The sequence below is a fragment of the Pan troglodytes genome, chromosome 21 (genome assembly GCF_028858775.2).
Source record: "Pan troglodytes isolate AG18354 chromosome 21, NHGRI_mPanTro3-v2.0_pri, whole genome shotgun sequence".
NCBI lineage: Eukaryota > Metazoa > Chordata > Mammalia > Primates > Hominidae > Pan > Pan troglodytes.
The window spans coordinates 39,837,788-39,852,503 of record NC_072419.2 but is presented as its reverse complement, the minus strand read 5'-3'; the positions used below and the strand labels follow the sequence as shown (position 1 = coordinate 39,852,503).

The window sequence follows — 14,716 nt, the reverse complement described above, 5'->3', positions numbered from 1 at the left end:
TGCTATGTTGCACAAGCTGGACTTGACCTCCTAGGCTCCAGGGATCCTCCCACACTCCCACCTTAGCCTCCTGAGTAGCTGGGACTACAGGCATGTGCCACCATGCCTGGCTGATTCTTTAATTTTTTGTAGAGACAGAGTCTCCTTACATTGCCCAGGCTGGTCTTGAACTCCTGGCCTCAAAGGACCCTCCCACCTTGACCTCCTAAAGAGCTGGAATTACAGGCATGGGCCACTGTGCCTGTTTCCTAATAACTATCAGACCAATAGGATAGGAGCTGCTATACTCATTGAACAGAGATGGAGACTGACTCCTTTAAGGGTATACTGCCAGTATGAGAGGGAACTCGGACTAGAAGTCAGGGCTCCTAACCTCCAGTCCTGGCCTCCTTCCTCCCCCATACCAAACCACCTTTCACAAGATGAACAAGAAACTCCAGGGATACCTGCTAAATTTCAACAAGAATATTCTAGCTGAATATTCTTGATGGACGAGAATCAGCCGTTTTGGTCCAATGCAAACTCATCCAAAGGACAGGCCCTCTATCCCTTCCCTGCTTTTGAAAGTGATTTTGCAGGGATAGGTCCAGGTGTGCACCTCACCTGGAGGCTACTTTGTGGCTTATTTAAAATTACAATTCCTTAAAAGCATAATTCTCAAAATGGAGAGCTGGGATTTAAACCTACGCAGTCCAGATCCAGGATCTATGCTCTAAGCCAAAAGCTATACTCTTTCTTTGGAGACAGACATAGTTAAAGATAAACAGAGATAAAAGTAGATAAATAAGGACAAATACAGATACTGATATGGATGGCTATACATACACAGTTAAACATACAGAAGAGAAACAGATATCTCACTCTCAAAAACAATTCTCTTTTCTTTCCCCCTCATCTTGCCATCGTCATCACCTTTTATCTTTTTTCTTTTTTTTTTTAAAGAGATGGGGTCTTGCTCTCCCACCCAGGCTGGAATGCAGTGTTACGATCATGGTCAGGCTTGTACCTCCTGGGCTCAAGCGATCCTCCTGCCCCAGCCTCCAAAGTACCTGGACTACAGGTGCATGACACCATGCCTGGCTAATTTTTAAAAATTTTTTTTTTGGCAGAAATGGGGTCTCACCATCTAGCCAAGGCTGGTCTTGAACTCCTGAGCTCAAGTGTTCACACTACCTTGGCCTCCCAAAGTGCTGAGATTACAAGCATTGGCCACTGCGCCCAGCCTCAAAAACAATTCTAAAGAAAAAGGAGGAGGAGAAGCTGGGCGTGGTGGCTCATGCCTGTAATACCAGCTCTTAGGGAGGCAGAAGCAAGAGTATATATAGCTTGAGCCCAGGAGTTCAAGACCTGCCTGGGCAATATAGTGAGACCCTGTTATACACACACACAGACACACACACACACACACACACACACACACACACACAGAAGACAAAGGAGGAGGAGAGAACGAAAAGGGAGGGGGATTAAAGAAACTATTTTCTCACAATCCATAGTATCTGTATTGAAGAGCTGTAATAAGGAATTTCACCACATCCTCTGTGATAGCCACGTGGTATTTAGGCATTTTCATCTGCACATTGCCATGTGTGACAGTACAATACTGAAATGGACCATTTAAATTAAACACAAGAAAATAACATTTCTATTGTTTGTTTAAAAAAAAAAAAAAGCCCATCTGTAATCCCAGCACTTTGGGAGGCCAAGGTGGGTGGATCACTTGAGGCTAGGAGTTCAAGATTAGCCTGGCCAACATGGCGAAAGCCCATCTCTATTAAAAATATGAAAATTAGCCAGGCACAGTGGCGTGCACCTGTACTCCAAGCTACTTGGGAGGCTGAGGTGGGAGAATCGCTTGAACCCGGAGGTAGAGGTTGCAGTGAGCCGAGACCGCACCATTGCACTCCAGCCTCGGTGACAGAGTGGGTGCTGAACTTCAAGAGAATGTCCCAAAGACAGCCGGTCTCCCATCCAGTAGATGAGATCTACCTACTTACAGAAAGAAACTGGTTTCTTGTTTTAAAGCTGAAAAATGACTAAAATGAAATTTACAGAAAAACTGCATTAAATTCAAAAGGGCTGTTCTCATGTTGTCACAGATTCTTTACTTTTTCAGTTTGTTGATTTTTCTCCTCACTGTAGTACCCAAGTGTCCTGTATAGAACCATCACCAAGTCCTGGGCCCTGGATCCTGGGTCCTGGACAATCAGGCAGATACACCCAACCTGTTACTTCAGTCCACAAACCAGCTATCCTATTTGTAAAAAGCCTAGGTGCTGGTCAGGAGATCGAGACCATCCTGGCTAACACGGTGAAACCCCATCTCTACTAAAAATACAAAAAATTAGCCGGGTGTGGTGGCAGGCACCTGTAGTCCCAGCTGCTCGGGAGGCTGAGGCAGGAGAATGGCGTGAACCCAGGAGGTGGAGCTTGCAGTGAGCCAAGATTGCACCACTGCACTCCAGCCCGGGGGACAGAGCGAGACTCCGTCTCAAAAAAAAAAAAAAAAAAGCCTAGGTGCTATAGGACCCTGCACTTTCTTACTCCTGTATCCTGACTTCAGCACCAAAGGGGTATATTAGTTGCATTCCCTGAGCCACAGTCTCCTCATCTGCAAATTAGGGCCATTGTGAGACTCAAAAAGAAAATATACAACTTTGCTGGGTGTCTGGCACACAGTAAGCCCACTCCGTCAATGCTGGTCATCATCATCATCGTGCAATCACACAAACTCTGTATTTAGGGTGAATTCTCAAAATTTACACCAATACACTGAGCCTCTCTCTCTCTCTATATATATATATGTGTATGTATGTAAAAATACAAAGTAATAATTCACTATCTTGGCATGTAAAAGAGTCTTAGCATGAGAACCAAAACTCTCCTGGCACTGAATAAAAATTATCCTCATTGAGCTCAAGAGTGGACTGCCTGTGTCTTCCTGCCCAGCGTATGAGAGGAAGGCAGCGGGCGTGGTCACTCCAGCTGCTCACCCCAGCCCCCAGGGCGCAGAGCTCTGACCTCCGTGGACTCCTCTTGCTCGTTGATGACGAGGAAAGCATCCTCTGCGGCCTGCCGCTTGACATCCGCTATGGTTTGCTCCATTCGTGCTCTCTCTGTTGCAATCACTTCAAAGGCTTTCTGCTCTGCCTCAGCGACGGCCTTCTGTACTTCTGACATGGCCTGAATTTTCACCTTATTCACAGCTTCTTCTAGAAGAAAGTGACAGTAAAATCAACTGGCCGAGAAATCTTTTCCCTCCCATCCCACGGCAATTCTAAGTAAGGAGAGAGCTGACACAAAGTGATCTTTTCTAAAACTCCACAGGGAGGAACACATGATCTTCACACTCATGTGTCCATCCATGTAGGTGCTGGCTGGGTACGGAGATGGAGGTGGGCACCGAGCTAGGGCTGTGGACGCAAGTGACTAGACACAGGCCACACTCTCCTGACTGCTTGTGACCAAGTATGAAAGTGTTTCAGGTGCCATCGTGTATGTCATCGTAAGAGACTAGAGTTCCAAGGAGAAAAGTGATCAGCTCTTCAGTGGGCAGGGGAGAATCAAGACATGTGTTTTGCTTGAGATGGCAGATGGAAATGAGATTTTGCAAAAAGTCTTGCATGCCAAACTAAGAAATTTGACCTTCTTTTTCTTTTTTTTTGAGACAGGGCCTTGCTCTGTTGCCCAGGCTGGAGTGCACTGGTGCGATCACAGCACACTGCGGACTTGACCTCTCTGAATCATGATCCTCCCACCTCAGCCTTCTGAGTAGCTAGGACTACAGGCGTGTCCCACCATACTCGGCTAATTTTTAAATTTTTTTTGTAGAGACGATGTCTCACTATGTTGCTGAGGCTTGTCTCGAACTCCTGCGCTCAAGTGATCCTCCTACTTCAGCCTCCCAAAGCGTTGGTGTTAAAGTGTTATAGGGGTGAGGCACCACCCCCGGCTTGAACTTATTTTCTTTTTTTTTTTTTTTGCAACGGAGTCCCACTCTGTTGCCCAGGCTGGAGTGCAGTGGCGTAATCTCTGCTCACTGCAAGCTCCGCCTCCTGGGTTCACGCCATTCTCCTGCCTCAGCCTCCTGAGTAGCTGGGACTACAGGTGCCCGCCACCACACCTGGCTAATTTTTTGTATTTTTAATAGAGACAGAGTTTCACCATGTTAGCCAGGATGGTCTCCATCTCTTGACCTCGTGATCCGCCCGCCTTGGCCTCCCAAAGTGCTGGGATTACAGGCATGAGCCACCGTGCCCAGTCGGCTTGACTTTATTTTCAAAGGAAACTCCATAAAGGATTCTATGCAAGGGGAAGATTAAAGACAGAGATAGCAACCGGGAGGCTGGTGCAATGATTGAACTGATAGAAGAGGCTGAATTTAGGCAGGAATAAGTGGCACTGAGGAAGGGATGAGGCAGAAAAAGGTTGGGAGCACCGAAGGGCCTGGAAGTGGAGGTGAAAGAGAAGAATGCTAAAGCTAGGCAATGAAATGGACAGTCCACACAAAGCTAGTGTGGAGGCAAGTGAGAAGGTGGAGGTGCCTCTGGGGCATCCAGGTGTAAATGGCCAGGAGGCAATTAAATAAGTAAGACTAGGTGCACAAACAAGGGCTAAAGACATAGATTTGGGCAGACTGCCAAAAGCCCTGGGTTTTTAAACCCTGTCCACTTACCATCATCCTACCTGGTTCCTGTTCACTTCCTCCCATCACCAATGCCCTGCTTGATTTCCCTAACGTAGACACTGCAAAACAACACATTCCATATGTTTGAGCCTCAGCCCAATGAGAATGTGAATGTGAAGTCCCAAAATACGTAGCTCCCTACATAAGTCCACAGGACCAGACAATCCAGAAGCCTAAGGACACTCCCTCACGGTTTACCTCTTGCACATGGCACAGGCTCAAGGGAGGTTCAAACACAGAGTTCTAGGCTACCATGAAACAACTTTCCATCTTATGACTCTGGCCTTAAGAAAATCTTCACCCCAGAGGCCAAGAACCTTTCATAAGTCTCTTATCAGATGCCTCTTATTGAGCCAGTGTAACAATGCTCTCAGGTACATTTTATCCCCTCAGCTTAAGCATGAATTAATAATCATCTCGGTTTGGCTAGCTGTCTTACTGGAGGTCGTCTAAGGTCACAGATGGCACTGTAGCAGAGCAAGGACTCAAACCTAGCTGGCCCAACACCAAAGTTGGGCTCTTAACCATAGTTAACCAAAGGTATCTCCCAAATAATCAAACTCACTAGTTTAAAAGAGATCTTGTGGCTGGGCACATTATAGGCTCATGCCTGTAATCCTAATCCTAGCACTTTGGGAGGCCAAGGCGGGTGGATCACCTGAAGTCAGGAGTTCGAAACCAGCCTGGCCAATATGGTGAAACCCCATCTCTACTAAAAATACAAAAATTAGCCGGGCATGGTCGGGGGTGCCTGTAATCCCAGGTACTTGGAAGGCTAAGGCAGAAGAGTTGCTTGAACCTGGGAGGTGGAGGTTGCAGTGAGCTGAGATTGTGCCACTGCACTCCAGCCTGAGCAACAGAGCAAGAATCCATCTCAAAAAAAAAAAAAAAAAAAAAAAAAAAAGGCCGGGTGCAGTGGCTCACGTCTGTAATCCCAGCACTTTGGGAGGCCAAGGCAGGCAGATCACCTGAGATCAGGAGTTCGAGACCAGCCTGACCAACATGGAGAAACCTCATCTCTACTACAAATACAAAATTAGCCAGGCGTGGTGGTGCATGCCTGTAATCCCAGCTACTTGGGAGGCTGAGGCAGGAGAATAGCTTGAACCGGGGAGGCGGAAGTTGCAGTGAGCCGAGATCACACCATTGCACTCCAGCCTGGGCAACAAACGTGAAACTCCATCTCAAAAAAAAAAAAAAGGAAAAGTGAGGAATGATTCCAAGAATATGCAGGTACTCACTTAATTTCTTATATAAGCCTCTGATCAATTATTGAGTGTCATCAACAAGGTCTTTTAAAATTGTCAATAACGGAAGGTTAAAGACAAGGGGTTAATTTATCAGATATGCTTTATCTTACATTATCCTGACTACTAGTAAGGAAAAATATTTTGCAATATGTTTATTTGTATTTCTCATAGCATAATGTGTCTGTTCATATCTTTTATTTGTTTACTACTGTCTAGATGCTCTTAAAAGAGTCTTTATGAATATAGGTATTACATTTTTGTAGAAATAAATTTTATCTTAGTAAGAAAACCAAAAGTTGTATTGGACTTAAAAAATGAAACTGGGATGGGGAGGCAAGAAGGGAAAAAATGCCAATATTTGGATAAGGCTGACATTAGTGATGTGAGGTTCATCCTTGAACTTACAAAATAGGCAGTCCCCACCCTCCTTTATTCTTGTAAAAGAGGAGGCCTACCAAGAACAGTCTTCACTATGGTAGGCACAGAGAAGGTGAAAGAAAGCACAGGGGGATTACAGAGCTGTGCCCAGAGCAGAATTTGGGCACAAATGTGGCAGCAGTGTGAACACAGTATACTGTAGCCACCAGTGAAGAGATCAGGCAAAATGAACTCTGTTGCAAGCCCAGAAACAGGACATGTCAACAGGTACTTATTGCCTCAGCGTGACCCAGTGGAAGAGTGTGAAAGGGACTGGAGGGGAGCTATTCCAAACTCCTGACCTGCAAATTAACAAGACAGGTATCAGGAGACATGCAGGACAAGCCAGAGCAGGAGAGGCAGGAGCCTAGAGCTCTATGAGGAGCAAGTTATTATACAACCAAAGGACCCAGTTACCAACCATTCGCCCAGTTATCTGTTCTCTGCTCCCACAAATTAGTGAGTATGTATGACCTACAAGCAGTCAGACACATACCTGTTTTTTTCCAAAACTCCACAGGTACGTATCCTGTACCTGGCCTGCTGTTGAACTCTCTCTGAGAATCTGCAGAAGAGACATAAAAAGCATAGGGTCAGAAGCTGTCTATGATCAGCAGTTTTATTTTTGATCAGATTTCTCATTCACCACTTAGACTCAAACATATATTTCATTTAGTATAAAAAAATTCTCATATAAGGGCTAAAAACCAGATTATAAAATAGTACAGTAAATATTTAGTTTTAAAACACACACCCCCATCAAATGAACAAATTAACAGTATTTCAAAGTAGTGAGATTAAAAGTGATCTTCACTTTCTTCTTTTTACTTACCTATTATGTCCTAATTTTTTCCCCTATAAACATCGGTTTTTAAGGTACAGTACCCCCTAAAATATAAACGTATAAACATAAATGCACACAGATTTTTTTTTTTTTTTTTTTTTGAGACGGAGTCTCACTCTGTCACCCAGGCTGGAGTGCAGTGGTGCGATCTTGGCTCACTGCAACCTCTGCCTCCCGGGTTCAAGTGATTCTCCTACCTCAGCCTCCCGAGAGGTAGCTGGGAGTATAGGTGTGTGCCACCCTGCCTGGCTATTCTTTTTGTATTTTTAGTAGAGATGGGGTTTCACCATGTTGGCCAGGGTGGTCTCTTTCAAAATTTCTACGTGTTTCGGAAATTTCAAAATAAAACATTAGGAAACATTATCTTTAAATATGTACATAGAAAATTCTACAAGAATACATTAATTGTTAACCATTGAGCCTATGGAAAAATGTAGGGGGAGGAAAGGCAGCATTTTTACAAACTACTTTTTTGTGTGTGACAGGGTCTTGTTCTGTCACCCAGGCTAGAGTGCAGTGATACACAGCTGATCACTGGCTCACTGCACCCTCGAACTCCTGGGCTCAGGTCATCCTGCCTCAGCCTCTCAAGTAGCTAGGACTTTAGGCATGTATCACCACGACCGCCTAATTTCCCTTCTAAATTTTTTGCACAGACAGGGTTTCACTATCTCAGGGTTTCCAGACAGGTCTTGGATTCCTGGCCTCAAGCAATTTTCCTGTCTCAGTCTCCCAAAGAGCTAGGATTACAGTTGTAAGCCATTGTGCCAGGCTGCTATGTAATTACTTCCAATTCAATCTCAAATTCTCCTCCTGTTGTGTAAATCTTTTATAAATTTCATTTACTTAAGGAAATCTCTAGCAAGGTTCTGGGCTGTTCCAGCGTGGATGGGCGCTTTCTAGGCCTGCTTTGCCACTAATGCTTGGGGCTCTCCTTCACCAGCCTAGGGATTCCTTTCCTTCCTTTCTTGTGTTGGATCCTCTTTCAGGAATTCAGTGTCTCCCATTTTCTGGTTTACTTTCACATATTGAGGCATATCCTACAGTAGATACTGTGGAGAAAGGGTAGGCAGGAGGTGCATTTTTTGAAAAATTGTAGGTTACTAATCTAACACTTAATTGTTTTGGTTAAGTATAGAATTCTAAATTAAAATAATTTTCCTTCAGAATTGTCTTCTAACTTTCAATGATACTAAATGACTAAGTCTATTTATTTTCCTGTGTTGTCTACTTGGTAGACTGATTCAACCTGGAACTGTCTTGCAGGTCTTGGTAATTTTTTGGAATTATTTCAATAACTATTCTATCCTCTCTACTTGTTCTGCTCATTCTTTTTGAAATTCATGATTTGGATATATAAGTTGGGTAGATTTCTAATGTTCTTCTCTTTTTCTCACCAGAGATATTAACAATGCTACATTATTGGTAGTTTTCTTTTCCCTGAAGAGCTACTATTAATTCCCATTTCTGTTTATTTCAGTCTCCAATATTAGAGGCTTACCTCTAGAGAGTGGTCGCCCTTAATTGTGCACACATGTCACTAAAAAGTTGCCTGGAAGCCCTGTGACACTGAATGAGGTCCATCTGCTATGGACTTAACTAGAGGCAGTTTTCCCAAACTTGCCTGCTTATTGAACTCATTAAACATATATATTCAGATTCTTTTTTTTTTTTTTTGGAGATAGGGTCTTGCTCTATTGCCCAGGTGGAGTGCATTGGCACGAACTCAGCTCACTGCAAGTTCTGCCTCCTGGGCTCAAGCCATCCTCCTACCTCAGCTTCCCAAGTAGCCGGACTATAGGCACATACCACCACAATCAGCTAATTTTCATATTTTTTGTAGAGACAGGGTTTCACCATGTTGCCCAGGCTGGTCTTGAACTCCTGAGTTTAAGCGATTTGCCAGCCTCTGCCTCTCAAAGTGCTGGGATTACTGGCGTCAGCCACCACAGGTGGACTATATTCAGATTTTTGGGTCTCAGAATCATAACATCCAGAAGGGCCCGGAATGTGAGCTTGACTGTCATTCTGAGGAAAAACTGATAGCTGATTAAGTATTTTTTTTCTTTGTTTAAAAATTTGGCCAGATGCAGTGGCTCATGTGTGTAATCTCAGCACTTTGGGAGGCCAAGGCGGGCGGATCACGAGGTCAGGAGTTCGAGACCGACCTGACTAACATGGTGAAACCCCGTCTTTACTAAAAATACAAAAATTAGCTGTGCATGGTGGCAAGCACCTGTAATTCCAGCTACTTGGGAGGCTGAGGCAGGAGAATCACTTGAAGCCAAAAGGCGGAGGTTGCAGTGAGCCGAGACTGCACCACTGTACTCCAGCCTAGGTGACAGAGCGAGACACCGTTTCAAACAAAAACAAACAAACAAAAAATTTTACTTGCAAAATTACATGGCTGACCAGTTCATAAAATATTAACATACAATATAATAAAAATATTAATATACAATTTAACATCATAAGCCTGAGTTCAGGAAACAGAACAGTACCAGCAACCCCAAATCCCTAAGAGGTAAGTCATGGTAAGCCATAGTAGTATTTAAATAATGCTAGCCAGACTGACAATCCTGTCCCAAGAATAGACGTAGTTAGAACTCACTAACTCTGCACCCTCCACCCACACAGCCAGAGGAAACCAGTCTCCTGATCTCTGTGATAAGCATTTTCTTCTTTTCCTTATGGTTTTTGCACTTATTTATGCATCCTTTAATAACACCTAAATACACTGCTTGCTGTCTGAACAAAATCTATTTGTGAAAACATTGTGAATCATAAATTTTCAGGTAGGGAAACCTACATTGCATTAATTTAAATGGGAAAAGTAATAATGCCATCTAAAGCCTCTAGTCAATTTCTCTCCAAATCACCAAACCACTTTACTTCAATAACTATCCACACCATGGATTTCTGCATAACCCAAGACTTTTATTTATTTATTTAATTTTTTTTTTTTTTTTTTTTTTTGCGACAGGGTCTCACTGTGTTGCCCAGGCTGGAGTGCAGTGTGTGATCTCGGCTTACCGCAACCTCCGCCTCCCAGGTTTGAGTGATTCTCGTGCCTCAGCCTCCCAAGTAGGTGGGAGTACAGGCATGTGCTACCATGCCTGGCTAATTTTTTTGTTTTTAGTAGAGACAGTGTTTTGACATGTTGGCCAGGCTGGTCTCGAACTCCTGGCTTCACGTGATCCACCTCGTTCAGCCTCCCAAAGTGCGGGGATTACAGGCGTGAGACACTGCACCCAGCTAACCCAAGACTTTAAAAACACTAATTACTTGGCCAGGCATGATAGCTTATGTCTGTAATCCCAGCACTTTGGGAGGCCAAGGTGGGCAGATTACTTGAGGCTGGGAGTTTGAGACCAGCCTGGCAAACATGGTGAAACCTCATCTCTACTAAAAATACAAAAATTAGCTGGCTGTGGTAGGGCACACCTGTAATCTCAGCTACTCGGGAGGCTAAGGCAGGAGAATTGCTCGAACCTGGGGAGCAGTGAGGCAAGATCGTGCCACTGCATTCCAGCCTGGGTGACAGACAAGACTCCGTCTCAAACAAAAACACTAATTACTTATTTAAAAGTCACTGGTGAGGCCGGGCACGGTGGCTCATGCTTGTAATCCCAGCACTTCGGGAGGACGAGGCGGGTGGATCACAAGGTTAGGAATTGAAGACCAGCCGTCTCTACTGAAAAAAAAAAAACTCAGCTGGGTGTGGTGGCAGGCGCTTGTAATCCCAGCTACTCAGGAAGCTGAGGCAGGAGAATCCCTTGAATCCAGGACGCAGAGGTTGCAGTGAGCTGAGATCATGCCACTGCACTCCAGCCTGGGCAACAGAGCTAGACTCTGTTAAAAAAAAAAAAAAAGTCATTGGTGAAATTCTTTGAAATGTCTAAGAATACTGCCCAATATAGGACAATGCTACTCAAACTATGATTATTGGTATAACATATGCCAGAATGTAAAACAACTATGTGTCTAAGAACTCATTTCAGGCTGGGCATGGTGGCTTATGTCTGTAATCCCAGCACTTTGGGAGGCCAAGGTGGGTGGATCATACAAGGTCAGGAGTTCGAGACCAGCCTGGCCAACATGGTGAAACCCCATCTCTACTAAAAATACAAAACGTAGCCAGGCATGGTGGCAGGTGCCTGTAATCCCAGCTACTCAGGAGGATGAGGCAAGAGAATGGCTTGAACCCAGGAGGTTGCAATGAGCCAAGAATGTGCACTGCATTCCAGCCTGGACAACAGAGCAAGACTCCATTTCAAAACAAACAAACAAAAATGAACAAACAAACAAACAAAAAGAACTAATTTCACAGTAAGACTTTCTTGATGAAGCCAACCGTGCCCAAGCTCCTCATGTAATCAGACCAGTGGCACTTTTTGGAGTCATTTTGGTTCACATTTTGCATAGTACATTTATTTAGGATATGAATTATACTGTCATACTATACTAAAATGGACAAGTAATAAACATGAGATAAACATATAAATGACACTAAAATATACTATCTAAATCAGGTTGATAGTGCTCTCAGAAACCAAACCTAGAATGACAATATAACTTATCATCCAGATTGCCTTCATTGTTGAGAATGAGGGAAATGCTAGTAATAACTATAACAGGACACAGGTATAAACTGGACCGTCTCAGGCAAATCAGAAAACATGCTCCCCAGAGCTAATCCTTGATGCAAAAGGTGAGAAAGGTGAGTAGTGGCCATGCATAGCCATGTTTAAATGACTCCAGCAAGACCTGAATGACTCCAGCAAGAGCTGTATCTTGGCTCAGCAACCACTGGCTCACGACTGCAGCTCCCTCTGTACTCTATGCTTCTCACCTGCACACATGTGGACTCACTGATGAATGAGGTATGGCTTGGGTGTAAACTTTAGCTACGTCTCCAAAAGTCTTTCTCCCTGTCCGAAAGTCGCACAGGGATCTGCAAATGTTCAGAAAGTGAGGGAGACCAGAAGATTAGCTTTGTCTGTTTTTGGAGTTTTTTGTTTGTTTTTTTGAGATGGAGTCTTGCTCTGTCCCCCAGGCTAGAGTGCAGTGGCGTGATCTCGGCTCACTGCAAGCTCCGCCTCCGGGGTTCACGCCATTCTCCTGCCTCAACCTCCCCAGTAGCTGGGAGTACAGGCATCCGCCACCACGCCTGGCTAATTTTTTGTATTTTTAGTAGAGACGGGGTTTCACCATGTTAGCCAGGATGGTCTCGATCTCCTGACCCTGTGATCTGCCCACCTCAGCCTCCGAAAGTGCTGGGATCACAGGCATGAGCCACCACGCCTGGCCTGTTTTTGGAGTTTTTACGAAAGGAATCATACTATAACTCTACATATGTGTTGACACCTTGTTGTGCTAGATATTCCACCTAATGGTTGTAATTCCATGGCTGGCTCCAGAGCTGCTGCTGTGGGTGGGGTGGGGAAAGGTGAGCCTTTAACTCCCACTGTCTGTACATACTGTATTAATTCTGGCTTTGCCTCAAGTTTTCCTTACAGTCTTTTAGAGACTAATAGCTGCCTTCAATGGAACATACTAGGTCTGTCGTAAGAGACTTGTTCTCCGTGGTGAACATTTGGGAACTCAGAGTGCGTGGGAAGAGTCTTATCACAGATGGCCTGTCACTCAGCTATGCCTTTGGATAGGGCACCTTCTCAGTTACTGGGTGAATATGCTGGAACATTTTGAGGGGAATAACTGAGGTTTGCTGGATGTACTCTGGATTGCTGCTGCTTCAGACTCTGAAAGGCAAAGGGAAACAACCCAGCGTGGTATGGTAAAACCTTTTGTAGGAGGCCACCAGGCCATGGTGGATTGAGTGGTATTTTCCTGAATGGTGGGCTGGGGACAGGAGGAGGGAAGGTAAGGTAAACACTTTCAGGGCTACTGTGAGAAATGAAAGTGATGACACAAGAGTGCCTAGTACATACATCCAGCCAGGCTGAATTTGACAACCAAACACTCTGACCAACACCTAGCACACATATATGTAAAGAGTTAAAGACAGAACAAAATCACAAATATTCTCATTCTCCACGAAGAATTAACATTTTTTGAACACACCAGGTACGAGGCTGGGCACAGTGGCTCAGGCCTGTAATCCTGGTGCTTTGGGAGGGTGAGGCAGGAGGACTGCTTGAGGCCAGGAGTCCAAGGCCAGCCTGGGCAACACAGCGAGATCCTGTCTATCCAAAACAAAAAAACCCCCTTCCCGCGCCACCCACCAAAACATGCCAGGGGCTTCATATATTTTCTCATTTACTTTTCATAATCACCTGAGTTTCCCTAAATCCACAATTGAGTACCACCTTTCTTTAAAGTCAAGTAGAAAACGCCTTCTGTGACATATTGGTGGGCTCTAAAGGCTGACATTTATTTTGGGTTTCCCGTAGACTCTCCCCTTACCATTGCTGAGAGAATCTGCACTCCCAGGGCTGTGCTGCCTGGAGACCAACTCGGTCCCCGTTTTCCTCAGCTCTGTGTTTTCATTGTACCGTCTTTTCCAGTAGTTGAGTTCTTCACGATCTGATTCCTGACAGCGCCGCAGAACGGCCATAGAGCGCCTTGTTTTCTCTACCATTTCCATAATGCAATTCAGCGCCTGAGTCACAGAGGGGGCCAGGCAGAGATGAGATAAGAACATTCAAACAACCAACACTGTAAATCAGGCCAACGCAATATGAGGAATTCAGGTTCCTTAAAGTACAGATTTAGGAATATCAAGTTTACATTTAAAACCCTTTATTGCTGTCTGTTTCTCCATCAGCTAGGAAGGACACTGGTGTTGAGGCTGACATACCTAAAGAGGACAATAACTACCAGGGCTTCCAGTGTTTGGACAAAACCTCAGATGCATGGCCTTCTGTCCAACAGTCTACTATTTCATGTTGCGGCAGCATTTGTTGTATCCCTAGGGTCTGCAGCACTCTGTAAATTTGCTGTGGCTGAACCATAAAATAAGGCACACACACATTTCTAACAGAAATTATGAATTTTGATGAGATGAGGAAGGTTGCTATCTTTCAGAGTGCAAAATAATTTTGGAATATAAACAATTTTGGGGGGTTGAATTACCTAGAAGTTTGTTACTGACCTGTGTTCTAAAACTACGAAACGTGAGTATGTGGGCTAAAAAGCAATCTCTTTACTACAGAAGGAGCAGAATTGAAAAAAATAAAAAGAAAGTTTCTTTTGATAAAAATTTAACAAATACAAATGAATTCTGTCTTGCTATGTTGCCCAGACTAGACTTGAAGTCTTGGCTCCTGGGCTTAAGAGATCCTCCTGCCTTAGCTTCCCGAGTAGCTGGGACTACAGGCATGTGCCACTGCGCCTGGCTACAAACCTTTGTTGTTAACCATTATACTACATGACTTTATTTGGTTTCTGACCTGAAGTGATCATCCCATCACAAAGATTAGGGAGTGACTCTGTAATTCCTCAGCTGAGGGAGTAGTAGCTAAACCAGCTTTTATTAAAAGCAAAGGATGTCATGGC

The 14,716-nt window shown here is 44.3% G+C and overlaps 1 protein-coding gene across 20 annotated transcripts in view; it reads right to left on the bottom strand.

Moving 5' to 3' along the window:
- Positions 1–14,716, bottom strand: part of CBFA2T2 (CBFA2/RUNX1 partner transcriptional co-repressor 2) — a 156,655-nt gene that overhangs the window by 6,520 nt on the left and 135,419 nt on the right. For 10 of the 20 annotated variants that reach the window (XM_001158443.7, XM_063802825.1, XM_063802834.1 and 7 more), the window contains 3 exons: positions 13,625–13,820; positions 6,851–6,919; positions 3,022–3,212 (listed from right to left, as the gene is read on the bottom strand). In XM_001158443.7, the coding sequence (XP_001158443.2) occupies positions 3,022–3,212; positions 6,851–6,919; positions 13,625–13,820 (456 nt within the window). Of the gene's footprint in view, positions 1–3,021; positions 3,213–4,491; positions 4,747–5,677; positions 5,871–6,850; positions 6,920–13,624; positions 13,821–14,716 lie in introns of those variants that run through there. The other 10 variants (XM_063802826.1, XM_054674879.2, XM_063802830.1 and 7 more) reach the window with 5 other exon arrangements.